The sequence below is a fragment of the Idiotropiscis lumnitzeri genome, chromosome 9 (genome assembly GCF_059441095.1).
Source record: "Idiotropiscis lumnitzeri isolate Australia: NSW breed Sydney's pygmy pipehorse chromosome 9, RoL_Ilum_1.0, whole genome shotgun sequence".
In the NCBI taxonomy this organism is placed as follows: domain Eukaryota; kingdom Metazoa; phylum Chordata; class Actinopteri; order Syngnathiformes; family Syngnathidae; genus Idiotropiscis; species Idiotropiscis lumnitzeri.
In genome coordinates, this window is record NC_142399.1 from 9,401,868 (window position 1) to 9,416,510 (window position 14,643).

General features: G+C 41.2%; 1 protein-coding gene and 1 long non-coding RNA gene across 3 annotated transcripts in view; both read left to right on the forward strand.

Annotated features, from left to right (window-relative positions):
* Nucleotides 1-11,291, forward strand: part of adam12b (ADAM metallopeptidase domain 12b) — a 56,130-nt gene extending 44,839 nt beyond the window's left edge. For both annotated transcript variants that reach the window (XM_088304979.1, XM_088304980.1), the window contains 11 exons: nt 441-530; nt 962-1,157; nt 1,244-1,352; nt 2,273-2,471; nt 2,998-3,075; nt 4,707-4,815; nt 5,080-5,218; nt 6,039-6,153; nt 7,084-7,344; nt 10,423-10,598; nt 10,783-11,291. In XM_088304979.1, coding sequence (XP_088161105.1) covers nt 441-530; nt 962-1,157; nt 1,244-1,352; nt 2,273-2,471; nt 2,998-3,075; nt 4,707-4,815; nt 5,080-5,218; nt 6,039-6,153; nt 7,084-7,344; nt 10,423-10,598; nt 10,783-10,834 — 1,524 coding nt within the window. In that variant the 3' untranslated portion in view covers nt 10,835-11,291. The remainder of the gene's footprint in view (nt 1-440; nt 531-961; nt 1,158-1,243; nt 1,353-2,272; nt 2,472-2,997; nt 3,076-4,706; nt 4,816-5,079; nt 5,219-6,038; nt 6,154-7,083; nt 7,345-10,422; nt 10,599-10,782) is intronic.
* A 1,422-nt stretch (nt 11,292-12,713) lies between these two features.
* Nucleotides 12,714-14,643, forward strand: LOC148330148 (uncharacterized). The gene is made up of 3 exons (XR_015845089.1): nt 12,714-13,070; nt 13,145-13,338; nt 14,352-14,643. It is a non-coding gene; the product is annotated as an uncharacterized LOC148330148 (long non-coding RNA).

Genomic DNA, 14,643 nt, shown 5'->3' on the forward strand with positions numbered 1-14,643 from the left:
GAGGCGGTCCTCCAGAACGGAGATCGGGTCCACATGCCGCTTTCACATAAAACGTTGAGATGGAACAGCACAAAAACAAACACATTTGTTACATACAGTGGATATAAAAAGTCTAAACACCCTCATTCAAAAGCCTGTTTTTTTAAGTCGTTTTTGAGGTAATAACACAATTTAAATTCTTTTTCCGTTACTAATTCAGTCAAAAAACGTTCCAGCTTCAGGAAAAAGCCTACGAGAACAATTGAACCTTCTCCGTCAATCAGAGGCCTTGGCGGCATTGTTGTGTGACTCCCAGTTTGAATATGACCGTGAACAGCCACATCTCCAGTTATTAGAGGGTGTGCACACTTGTGCAACCACATTATGAGTTATGTCCTGCTGCTGAGATTGTCTCTTCATTGCAGTTTCTTACGTGTTGTCTTTGCACTTTTTCCCCGAAGGAATGTTTGAACCCATGCTGCAACGCCACAACGTGCACGCTGAAAGGAGACGCCGTGTGCGCCCACGGACAATGCTGCGACGACTGCCAGGTGACAACAAACGCTTCCATTCACTTGCTTGACAGTGATAAATGCTGCTATCGGAAGCCAGGTGCACACGTTCCCATTTTTATCATTTGAGGGTTTCCATTCCGAATGGAATGGAATGGAATTAGCGTCCACTTTTCTTTATTACACAATACTTGGTAACCTTTTTCTTTTAACATGCACTTGACAAATACTCCATATATTTAAAAAAAACAAAAAAAAAAACAAATGCTAAAACTAATAGAAACTCACCAAAATTAAGCATTTCAAAAAATAAATAAATAAACCTCTTTAAAAACAAATGAAAAGTAACTGAATTTATAAAATACAGGTTCACCTTTATCAAAACTAAAATGACAAACTGACGTCTTCCCAAGTATCACACCCAAAGCTCTCATGTTTCATTTTTTTTTTTTTTTTAATTATTATTCCAGCTCAAACCGGCGGGCACCATGTGTCGCAAGTCCGGCAACTCCTGCGACCTCCCCGAGTTCTGCACGGGCGCCGACCCCCACTGCCCGTCCAACGTCTACCTCCACGACGGCCACGCCTGCCACGCCGTGGAGGGCTACTGCTACAACGGCATCTGCCAGAACCACGAGCAGCAGTGCATCACCCTGTGGGGTCCAGGTCGCTTTAGTACTTGTGTGTACGTTGGCCTTTGAACGGCCTTCTTTGTGTCAGCAATGTTTGAACCTCTGCCATCTTGTGCGCAGGAGCCAAGCCAGCGCCGGGGATCTGCTTTGAGCGAGTCAACTCGGCGGGGGATCCTTACGGGAACTGCGGCAAGGATTCCAAAGGCTCCTTTGCCAAATGCGATGCAAGGTGGGGCTCTGCAGCTGCACCGGAAGGTCTACAGCTGGTCTTGTGCTAAGAATATTCACAGTGGAAGTTCATTAAAAAGTATAAAATATAATTGTAGTATCGTATGACCTGTTTGTGTGTGTTGCTGTTCCATGTATGTTATTTTTTTTAAGTTCATCTCTGATCTGTGGGAACAGTGACCATTAATGGAGCTTAGTTGGAGTCCTTCTCTGCCTTTTCTTGTCGCTCTTAATTTGAATGCGTTTTTCAATGGTTAGAAGGAAACTGAAACAATTAGCAATCGTCATAATGTAGGCAACAGACCGTCGTCCAACTAAAGCTTTAATGATTCAGACAGCTAATTGAGTATTGATGCGCCATTTCATGCGTTTATTCTTGGTTGAACTCTCTAATTAACTTCTCCTAACAGCCTTGATGAGTGTCAAATTTATATTTTCAAGGGAGAAAAAAAATTATATTGTGTACCTAAGTATTTAGCATTTGGATGTAAATATTTTAATTTAAGCGCTTTTTGTCACTCAGCGTCATTTTCCACGATTAAGAAAAAATAAGGTTAAATAATATATCATGTACAAATTATTACATTTAAAATACAGCAAAACTAGGAACAAAAAACTGTAAAACAACAAATCATAATTTTTACAGGATTATCCCCTGCTTTTTATAACCCTCTAATTATGTCAGTAATTTATTAGTTTGTTTTATTAACTTGACATTTAATTATGATGTTCAGCAATAACAGTTCACAGCTACGACTCCCTTTTTTCCTCCGTTGTTACAATTCTGCTTTTTCTGAAAATGACTTCTTTAGGCTTCTGATTGGCTAAAATCACCTACAGCTTTGAAAACATTTGTGTTCCCTTACATTGACGTTGTTTGATTTAAATTTGTGTTTCCCGTGTTTTTGTTGTCATTTCCAGGGATGCAAAGTGTGGTAAAATCCAGTGCCAGGGCGGCGCCAACCGGCCAGTGATCGGCACCAACGCAGTTTCCATCGAAACCAACATCCCGCTCCAAGAGGGCGGTCGCATCCTATGTCGAGGGACGCACGTTTACCTTGGGGACGACATGCCCGATCCGGGTCTGGTTCTAGCTGGCACCAAGTGTGGAGACGGGAGGGTGAGCCGTTATGAAATGCAAAAAAAAAAAATTATTATCATTTTAATTTAATGCCACTACCAGTTTAATTTTTTTGTCATACTAACACAAAACAAAGACTATTCACCAAAACAATCACAGAGCTTTGCCTTTCTGTCTGCTTTCTTAATGTCAAGGCTAATTAGCAGTTGCAGTTTGTCAGGTTCGCCAATTTATTCTAACACAGTTCTACAACACTTTAAGCAACATATTGAACACGTATGTGCAGCACAGCCATATATCCTTTATCCTCTGCGTAGAACACCGTGTATTAATGCCGCACTGATGATTTAAGACGTGCCGATGAACAGAACATCCATCCGTCTGTCTTATACTGCCCCCACCTGGCCAAAGGCAGAAACAGCCGCTGCTTTTCCACACATGGAACAGCAGCACATAAGCTACGAATACATTCGCTCTGTGAATGATGAATGCGCATCTTGCAGGAGTTCACCGTAGCGATTGAACCCAATCAAAAAGCTTCAATCGGCATTCCTCCTGTTGGCAGGTGTGCCTGAATCGCCAGTGCCAGAACGTCAGCGTCTTCGGCGTGCACGAGTGCTCGGGAAAGTGCAACGGACGTGGGGTGAGTGCAAAGTAGCGGCCGACTCAATATTTAATGGGGCCGCAGCCTGTCTTACTCTCTAATTGACTCCTGAGCAAGTTGTCCGTTTAATCACTGCAGTTACTCGGCAAATTAAAAGCATGTTGACTTCACGTCCAACTTTTTGGGTCTTTTGCTCCTTTGGATGTGATCTGGGAATGAAATCATGGCAAAGTTTGTCGGCGCAAAATTAAATTTTAAAAGCTGTCCATCTCGGTGTTTAAATTTGCCGTGTTAACATTTGCTGCACCGTCACGTTATCGTCATGAAAATAAGGGGCGTCAACGAAATCATTTCATTATCATTGAAGAGCCAACACCTGTAGAAACATTTCCCAATTTATTTCCTTATTAATACAATTTGTCGTTTAAACATACTGATATGATAATCTTCTGTTAAATATGAAAAATATTTAGTAGGAACTATGTGTATTGAAAGTAAAAATAATTGCCTTATTATTGTCTCGATTCAGCAGCATTTTGCCACTTTAAAAAGTAAAACACATTTTTGGACTCCCTGCAGCTCTCAGTAGAGTGACATAAGCAATCAATGATGCTCCTTTCCCCGTCCTAGTTTAGTGGCTAATAATTCAAGCTAAACAAAAATAAGACAAATAGAAACTTTGAAAACAAAACAAACAAAAATCCAATCATAAAATAGACTCCACAGTCTCCACTTCAGCACTTCTCTTGTTAGCATTCGCTTGACACAGACTGTAGGAGGCAAGAGGAGGCGTGCTTCGATTGGCTCCGGAGAAACATTCCCCTTCGTCATGAAGACATCAAGCTGCCGCTCATCAAACCTCCCTCGTTGCACTTCTTAACCTCGCTAACATCCCCCCATCCATCCAGTATGCAGCTGCGCAACTCCCCCCGGTCACCTCCCTCCATCCTCCTCCCAACATTACAAAGAGCTCACACGGGAATCCTCTTGGCTCTATGGGAAGCCCCCTCTCGGTTACAAAAGCTGCTTTCCTTTTTGCACGTTTTTTCCATCTGAAGCCACATGTGTTCATACGAGAGTTATTTTTTTATTTGTACATTCTTGTGAATGGCACAAAGTGATCTGATATAACCCTTTTTGGCTCCCTGATCTTGGCAGGTTACCAACAGCGGTGTATGAAAGGGCGTAGTAAAATGAGCTAATGAAACCACTTCCAGCTTCAATAAAATAGCAACACGAGCAATAATAAGATAGCATTGATTGAAAAATTGAAAAATCCATTGAAAAAGTCAAAATGATGTGATTAAATTTAACTCTCAAGCAAAATGTGGCTGATTCAAGGCAGCTTCTACGATCACCCGTGTTTCCTTGCTGAATCTGTCCACTTTTCTTTTCCAACTTCTGTTGCTAATCAGCGGTGGATAATCATCACATCATCATTTCAGCAGAGTTACAGAAGTCGCATGTTCTCTCTGATCCCAGCCACTCCTAAAAATCAAATTAGCAATACAAGATTGGACCATAAAATTTTTATCAAATAATTATTTTTCTTCATTTAATCTCGCCCTCTAAGTGTTTAAATGAGTTTAAAGCACGTGGGGATAAAAGTATGAAATAGAATCAGAAATATTAGTTGACAGAACCACATGATATGCTGTCGATTGTTGCAGGTGTGCAACAATAAGAAGAACTGCCACTGCGAAGCACATTGGGCACCCCCGTTCTGCGAGCGGGCCGGCTTCGGCGGAAGCATCGACAGCGGACCGACGAGACTGGCAGGTAGCCCCGCGCAATCATCTCATTCCTAAGCCGCAGCTGTTATGTTTTACATCCTTTTCCTCGCTGTTGCGCTCTGAATGTCTTGGAATAACAACTCCCAATTGGCCTCGGCAATAAATTACGCCGCGTCGCCTTTCTTTCCAAAGAATATGACTCATTGTGAAACGATGACTCGCTTTTAACGTTCTGTGCACGTGTCCTCTGGTCGTCGTGTGGCCGTAGACGTGTGTGCATTAATGTGCGTCTTGTGGTATGTGGCGTCAGCCGACAGCGTGCTGATCACCGTGGCCGTCCTGGTGGGCGCCAGCGTCCTGCTGCTGGCCAGCGGCCTCGTCTTCCTCAAGAGGAAGACACTGCTGCGACTGCTCTTCACACACAGGAAGAGCACTTTGGAGAAGCTCAGGTAAGCCCACAAAAACACACGTAAAATCGGTTTTGACATATGAAAGAGTGCATCGAATCAAATTTGATCAAATCGTTTCACTTTTACACAGATATCGCGATACGTATTGAATCATTTTTATTGGGGAGATGCACGCCCCTAAATAATACACACTCATTCATCTGTCATATTTTATTGTATTACAAAGATTATTTGCTAATAAGTATTTGCGAAAGGTTCTTCTCAAAAATATTACAATGGTATAATGCAAAATTATTATTAAATAAATATATTTATGTTCAGTTATGTGCACACAATTGAATACATTTTTTGTACGATTTTTCTAATATAAGACTTTTGACTATAATATGATAGATATTACTCAATACTTAAATGATAAATGTTAGACAACATATTTGTACTATTATTTAATATTTTATTTTTATATTACATATAATTTAATGAATAATTCATTTTGAAATACTGCATTTTTTTTTAGAATCTTTTCTTTCACAATTTGTTCACAGAAGACGTAATTTTTTTTAAAAGAAAAATAATTAATTATACTTTCTGATTAAAATACACTGACAATAATCCATATATAATACATTTACTTTATATTTTACCATTATATTCACATTATACATTGCTGGTATTGTCTATCGCAATAGTTTGTTTGAAGGCTGAAAATACCTCATTCCACAATTGTAAAGAAGCCTTAAAGCAAAAACTAACAACAACTGTCTCTTTAAATGTAAAATCTTTTGTTACCTATAATAGAGGTGAGATGACAATATATCAAGTATTTTGGTGATATTTCTAACCTTTTGACCTTTTCCAGATCTATCGAGGCCAAGCGGCCCACCAGCCCAGCCAGGACTCAGTTTCCATGCAGAACGTTGCCGCAACGCAAACCTCCTCCTAAACCCTGTGGACTGGGAGCCAGCATTTACAAGGTGGGTCATTCTCTTCGGATCCATTTGGGAACGTGCACTTTGTTGACAAGCTGACATCAATTCCGCCTCCTCTAAAAAGAAATATTAATCAAGTTGACGTAGTCGCATTCCGTTAAGATGAGCTTTCTAAAAGCGTCTTTAGTGGCGAGCCAGCTGAGGTGATGAATGTTGGCAGCAGACAATGAAAACACGTTTTGATAATGACACGCAGAATTTGTTACGCACCGTTCTGAGATATGTTAGCTGCGTGTGCGAATGTGGTTTCATTAGTGCATGCTGGAGCTAAACAGCAACTTTTTGTCAACGTCATTTCTGATGTTGTCAACTTTTATGACATGCACTCGTTCTCGCAAGTAGATTTGTATGGAGTCCACTTCATGATGTCATCGTAGATCATATTACTTTTGAGGACAAGCATGAGGTGAATAATGAGAGTGGAAATCAGATGTTTGGTTTGCAGAAAAGGTAGGGCTTGATGTCATTCACGAAGCGATCAAAGTGAATACTGAAGTTTCAGGAAATGGGGCAGAGGGTGCGTGGGCATATAAAGAGCAAGGCTCCTAGAAGAGAGCTCTGAGGAATACCTGTAGTGACTGGAGAGCTGTGGGGATATAAGGAATTTTAGCTTCTCCTTGGAGAATTAACCAGCAATTATTCATCTGTGCTTTGAATGATAGCGATTTCAATCCCAAAACACAAAAGAATCAGGATCTGTAGAGCAGGGGCCCCAGGACGGAGCCCTGGGGAACACCTGTTGTGAGTGGGGAGGTCCCAGATGTGAAAGTTGTATTGCGGTCTGGTCTCAGCAGCTATTAATCATCTGTGCTATCAATTTACAGTAATTTCCATCCAAAACACAAAAATCGGGATCTCTAGTTTCAAAATATGACATTTCAATCACCAAACTGATGTTGTTGTTTTTTCACTCAGCCGTCCCTGTTGAGTGCCGAGCCACTGCTCCCGCCACACAAGTTCCACTCGCACAGCCTGCGCCGCCTGCCGCTCTACCAGCCGCTGCACATCAGTCAGCCCATGCCCGTGTCGCTCAGCGTGGGTCAACCCAACCTGCCTCCCCTGCCGACCCGACACAGGCTGCCGCCGGCTGACCATCGCTCCGATGCTCTGTCGCCACCCGCCGTGCCGCCTTTTCTCAGTCTACCCCGTCAGCCCGCATCCTACCGACTGTGCCAGGTATGTCTTCAACAATATTGATATGCTGCTGTCATCTGTCTATTTTTTGTAGCGTAGTCTTACTTACTATACAGGTAATGCCCCCTCGTAGGTTGATAAAGGAGAGCTGCAGTCACTGTTTGGATGTTGGGAAAATTGTACCAAAAATATTTTAATAAGTTTTAATATGCTTGATGCACGTGGAAAGAATATAATTATTTTTTTTTATTCTGTTCTCTCTATTTAGCGGATTTTCAAAAATGTCTTCCTTTTTGCGATATTACTCATTTTTAACCAAAAATTACACAAATTCAACCTTAGTTAAAGCTTTCTAAACCTGACAGTTCAGCTTATCCCTACGAGTATTTTTTTTCGATTTCTAAATAAAAGCCCAAAATTACTTTTCATAAAGCCTTTCATCCTTCTCCCGCAAATTCTCCAGAAATTGCATTCTCTTGTTCCCAAAGATTTAGGCCAGCGAGGATCCCTTGAGAAAAATAATGTTGTGTCCAATTTAGGACGAAAAACAGGAAGTGGTCTCTTGATGGTGCATTTGGGGAAGAGTGAAACATGAACACGCATAAAACAAACTAGTTCTAAAAGATCCTTTGTTCTGCCTTTTTTTGTTCTAAATCCTCATTTTTTTCCCCCCATTTTAAATCAACATGCCATAACAAGTTAACTTCTCTGTGCCCTAAATGATCTCCCGACACCCAATGAAAGCAATCAATTACAAGAATACAGAAAAATACTAATTTCTGCTCTGCATTCTCCACTTTGCCCAACAAAACAATTCACCTTCCTCATGGTAAAGACCCCTCACACCCTCCCCCCCACTCCCCCTCCGTCCTCGGCAGATTTGCCGAGTCAGCAATATTGAAAGCAATGGAGAGAATAAATCGTCGTCGCGCCACTTTAATCCACTTTCATGTGTAGTTTTTTTCAAACATTTGTTTTTGACATTTGTAATGATATGAAACCTCCGCTCTTGCGTCTGAAGATGAGTTCCCGAGCGGCCCCCCATTGAGGCTCGTGCTCTCCATGCTCATTTAAGCCATCTGAAAGGTGGCTGTCTACCCGTCGAAAAAGGACGCCGTGTCAAAACAAGGCGCCGCTAGCAGATTGGTCAGGTTCTAATCAAGCGGAGAGATGACGTGTCACACATCGGATAAGAGATTCAATCAAAAGGGCAGCGAGGGCGAGCCGACCGGCAACCCTCGAAGGAAAATGTGTTTAGCCGCTTATTGTGAGACGTGACGCCGCCTCTGTGACTGCTAATATTTGTGATCGGGAAAGGCTTCTTTGAAGGCCAATCACGTCTTTTGTGCAGAATAGTCATTGCATTTCCAGGAGGCTCTGTCGGTGTTACAGCAACGTATTGCATCAACACTGAAATGTGGGGGGGGAAATGCTGCCTAGTTTATTTTTTTGGACTTTAGATCTTGACATAGCTTAAATCCTCATTCCTCATTGAAATGAAAAGAAATGCCATTAGCCTGTTCCAGCCTCATTGTGGTTTTAATATGAAAAAGGTACTCAGTAATATTGTAGTTCAAGAAAAAAAATTCTATAATGACATCATTAGTTTATTAGTAAGTTGCCGACGTTGCGAAAGTACCGTGAATGCTCCATATTGCTTGCACTAGTCTGTGTAGTTTGTGATTCTGACCTCCCTTAGCGTGCTTTTAATAAAATTAATGACACTCAAGTTGGAGTGCTCTGTAAATCTAAACACACAACAAAAACAACGAGACGCATTTTATATTGAAATAGAAAACATGCTTTGTTTTAAAAAAAACATTGCCAGTGCTAATGCTAAAGTCTCTTTAAAATCCCATTGCCATGCTAGCGGGAAATTAGCATCAACTTCCGGGAGTGATTTTCCTGTGATAGTGACATGCTAAGTTTTGCAATCAATGAATAATCTTTTTTATTAATCATGTTTTCAATATCAATCAAAATAATTTTGATTATTTTTTTCCATTATCACCCAGTGCTACTATAGAGCAGAATTAAGCTTCAAAATCTTTGCTTTGCACACCACTGACGTCTGACACTGATGCTATTCGCTAGCCTGCCTATGACTTGATTTAAGACAAAGTTATAAGATTGTTTTTACAATTTGCAAAGTTTGTGCGTCAATAAATTGCCTGATATAATTCTTTACTTGCTTTTTCTTGTCGTGAGTCGTCAAATTTTAATTTTTTTACACCAATGCGCCTGTGGACGAGCGAGTATTTGTTGGTTATTGCAAAGCAGGTGAGCTTGCTTTGTGGTTCTTCATCAGCTCCGCCGGTGAGTGAAGAGTAGCGCTCAGGGAATTGTCACGTCCCCGCCAACATTGGCCCATTGTGTCCAAAAGGCTGCACCATTTGTCAGGTTTTCGACACAACTCGTACGTCTTGATCACGTCGCCTTCCCCGGGTGCCATCTTTTACGCTGAATTAATGCCACCACCACCACCACCACTCCAAACTGCCAGGGGCTTTGTAGATGCTCACTTGCATATTGCTTTTCCACGAGTACACCTTTTCAAATCTAATGAAGTACATGTTTTGTTTTTTTTAGTTTGTTACCAAGTCCATGGTGATTGGAAAAAAAAATGTTCCCTCAGCTAAGTTGATTTGTAATTAAGTTATTCACTCCCAGCCGAATAAAAAAAAAAAAAAAAGGATCTTTGACGTCTTAAGCTGTCAATGGCAGTAAATGAGTTAAACGCAGAAAATGAAATATTAAGAAATATTCTCCAATATTCACTGAAAGAAAATTAGCTGTTTTGGTGCTGTTTTTTGGGCATTTTGGTGCTGAACTGAGTTGAGTAGCTTCAAAAAGTGAAAGTAGTCCTTTCTTTAGTCCTGTCATACAATTAATTTGTTGTTGTTGTTTTGTCTTTTTTATTGAAATGTGTATTTTTATTGTGTAAAATTTGTGAATAACGCTAGTTGCTGGTATATCCCCACATATTCAAAAATTTGGAAGGTTAAACACGTTTATTTTTTTTTTATGGAATTATAATTGTTGTGAATTGCATGCGTAAAATGTGTCATTTTTCGGACTCACCATAAAACACATTTCTCGTTACTGCTCCTTCGTTTGCAGGACTTTGACAAGCCCAGTGCACCCCAGAAGCCGCTTCCCGCCGACCCGCTGGGCCGAAGCGCTCGCCTGGGTCACGGCGCCTCCGCGTTGGGCCTTCACATCCCCGGGAGAGGACCGTTGCCCATCCCCATCCCCACCGTGCCCAAACCACCACCCGCCATCCCGTTACCCAGCAGGTCGTTAGTTCAGCTTCTTCCTTCCTTCTTAAACTCATCTATCCAAATACCACCATCATAACCAACGTTAAAAATCAGTCATGTAGTAGTCCTCAACTTTATTAATGTGAGCCAATAAAACATTATGCACACTTTAAAAGCAATCATAATTGGACTCATGAAAAAATTCTGTTGTTGTTCTCAGACCCGCACCAGTGTTGCCCTACAGACCGCCAAAGAGTCCCAAAGACTGCTGAGCATCTCCCAGGTGGAGAGAGTCTCTCTCTCTCTCTCTCTTTCTTTTATTTGCACTAATTCATCACCGAGGCTCAGCTGGACTGGTCACTATGCCTACAGTGGACGTCCAGTATGTAAAAAGAGCGGCGCAATGTTTGCGTGAGACACTTTTTTTTTGGACATTTGAAAGCAAAAAAAAAAAAAGAAAAAGGACGCTGACGTCACATCATCGGTGGTGCTCTCCCACTTAACGGTGCTCTATCTTGTCCTCGCTCAGGTACCAATGGACTATTTATTATTTTATTTGTGTGCACTCTTGTGAAGATTGGACATTTATGTAGGAGGTGTTTTATACATTTAGAAAGCAAAATGTGTGTTTTATAATCTCAGATGCAAGGACAAAAGGGAACCAAGTCAGTTTGTCCACCTCAAATGAACAAAATCAGTTTTTATGTAAATTAAAACATAATAATAATAATAATAATAATAATTCATTGACAAATTAGATGGAAAAAAAAGAAGACGACATTTGAAATTTTCTCCGGTCACGTGAAGCTGTTGTCACAAAATAACGGATACATAATGACACCAGTTGGAGTTCACAGCCAAGCGTGATGATGTCATCCGCTTTTGTTTTTCTCATCCACGCGTCTGGTGAAATGTTGTGTTTGTCTCCACAGCATCACGTTTTGGATTTTTGGATGTGTTTCCTCCCTGACCTCCGTTTTGCTTTTTCCATCACTGTTCAGTGACACGTGCGAGTGAGAAAAGTCACAGTGCGCAACTCCATGTTCAACTTTGTCTTTTTGTCGTTTGTACATCATACATGTGTGTTTTACTTTGTATTTGCATAAAGGCAGCAAAAGCCATCTAAGAGTTACTGGATGCGCGTTTGGTTACTGTTTTGTCGGTTTTGTAGTCTCTACAGTCTGATGAACGTTAGCATTCTGTCCCACACTGCCACCTTGTGCAAAAAACGAGTTACTACAAATTTCATCCCACAGAATAATCCCCTATTATTGACTTTTAAAAATAACCATGACTGTATTAATATTGGAATGCATCACAAGCAGTTACAGGAGATGACATGACACCAAAAATAGACAATATAATTCATATTGCATTTAATTTCTATTCTCAATAAAGCGACCAATTTATTAACAACATATTTATATAGTGTACAGTAATACTGGAAACTATTAACGCTCACTAAAAAAAAAAACATAAAATTGTGAATTTAGAAAATTGATCAATTCACTTCTTTATGACGTTATGATATTAATTTTTAGTCCAATCAGATTTCAGCATTCTGTGCTGCCACGTCAATCGAACTTGCCCATAGTCTTCATAATCAGTAGTTCTGGTCCATGTCACTTCAGTTATGTAATGGAAATGTTTCTTGAATCAGTCTGGTTTCCGATTTATCCTCGCAGGGTCAGAGCGCTGGCCTTTGATGTCATCAGCATATTTCCATCCTCTGATTGGTTGGTCAGTGGCAAACGTGTTCTAATTAAGTTCAACTAGCATAATTCGTGCACGTTGTATACAATTTATCATCGGCATCTCTGGTGAGTATGATGGATTTGTATGTATTCTATATTTTTTTTAATGTTTCACGTTTTTCTCATGTTATTAGATAAATATTTATCTCTTGTTTCCGCTGTCAAACATACAGAAGAAGAATAATAGCAGGAAGAAAAAGATTCTGTGAATGTGTGTGCTTGTCTTTCAGTCTCAACACAACAGAATGTGAAGGCTTGGTTCCTTGTATTCACACGAATAAACAGTTGATGCAGAAATCGGTTTTGTAAATATCCACCACCCCCACTCTCTGAGTCTCATTGTGTCGTTACGCCAGAGTGTGTGTGTGTGTGTCATTTGTTGATGACTACACTTGTATGGGATTAGTGACCGCATGACAACACTGGGCCAGTCGCCCGGTTAGCCTTTCTTTCCTTCCACGGCTTTCCAGTTCTCCACTGATGTGTTGATGAGATCCGAAAACGGTCGGTCCAATGGCGCTGGACACCCAGAGTGCGGAGGAATGTTTTGAGGGCTCACCAAAAGAAGAATACCATGACATTTTGGAGCTGAACCAGTTCGACGGACTGCCGTACTCGTCCAGATTTTACACGCTGCTGGAGGAAAGGAAAACGCTTCCTGTCTGGACCATCAAGGGGGATTTTTTTGGACTTGTTGGAGAAAGAACAAGTCATCGTTGTCGCAGCTTCTGCTGCAACTGGAACAAGTTCTCAAGTAAGTACTAGCACTCTCATGTTTGGAGAATCGCTGCTTTGCAGTATTGTGGACCTCTTCGTGATGTCTTGCAGATTCCCGAGTGGTGTGCCGAATTCTGCCTGACGCACCGGTTCCGGCACGGCACGGTAGCGTGCAGCCAGACACATGCACAGCAAGCAGTGGAACTGGCTTTGAGGGTGGCCGACGAGATGGACGTCAACATCGGTCACGAGGTCGGCTACAGCGTCCCCTTGCAGACGTGCTGCGCCAATGACACCATCCTCAGGTGGGCACAAAAAAAAAAAAATTGGATCTCGACGATCTGTTATTTAAACATCTGTTCGTGGGGTATCGAACCTCGTCGGCATTTCCAGCGATTTGTCCGTTGTTGCATGTAAGTCGAGAAATACTGGGCGACCCCGAGCTTAGGTTTTCAGGTACCTTTCAGCACTTTCAAGCGCTTTGGGAGCAAACATAATTAAGAAACATGAGTTCTACCTCGTAACAAATCCGACTTTTTTTTTTTAACTTGGTCTGACAACGTACCTACCGATTCTCCCTATCTGTTCTGTAAGTGGCTGTGGAGACGCATTTAAAAAAAACATTTAATTGGTAATACGTTTTTATAGGGATTGACGATTTTTTTCGGGCCTTAGCCAACAAGCTGCGTGTGCTTTTTCTTTGTCTTACTATCCATTGAAGAAGTTTGTTCTGTGTAGTATTAGTAGGTGAACAAAGGGATTATGGAATTGCGCGAATGTCTGGGAATGTGACGCGGCAACAAAATTCGGCAGCCTTGGTCATGACGGCTTAGGTTGTTGAATGACACACAGCTGCTAAGGTTCGCACACGTTTGTTAAGGTCACACTCAATCAATTGTGTGAAACTTTTATGGAATTTTACAGCTTGACCAACAATTAAAGACGGATTATGTAGCCTTTAGGAAAACACAACACGAACTCTAGTTGAGGTTTTGCTGAAATTTTGAGAGGGCAGCCAAATGGACACCCCGCCCAAAATACTGCCGGGCCAATGGAGTCTAGCTTTTGTTACCATGGCGACCAGGTGTGGAGCTCGTGTAAAAAAGTGGCTTTAGATATTCAGCCAGCATAGCCATTCAAGTCACGGGACCCAATTATTAATATATAAACAATTAAAAAGTAACATTTCCATTTGTCCCTCCTTAAGACAAAATTAATTTTATTTTTGACATACTGTTAATTCTTATTCATACCTTGAACACATTTTGAGTTCAACTGAATGGGAATAACTAATAGTCCCCATCGTCTATCTCTTTAGGTTCATTCAGATGGTGCCACAGTATTTCTTCTACAATCTGCCACAGAGTGAGAGCAAAGTTCTCCTGCAGAACATTCTGGACAGTTCAGCATCTCGCTGCAGCGAGAAGAAAGCAAAACGTTACCAAGAAGCTCGGCAGGAGCCGACCGCACACGACCGCTGCCTTGTTCAGTGACCAGTGCTCTTGTACAGAAAAAAAAAAAAAATGTCCTGTTCTAGTCTCATTCAAATGTTAGATTCATAATACAGACTAAAATGTACTTGTTGGTAGATAAAACAAACTCAATGTCAA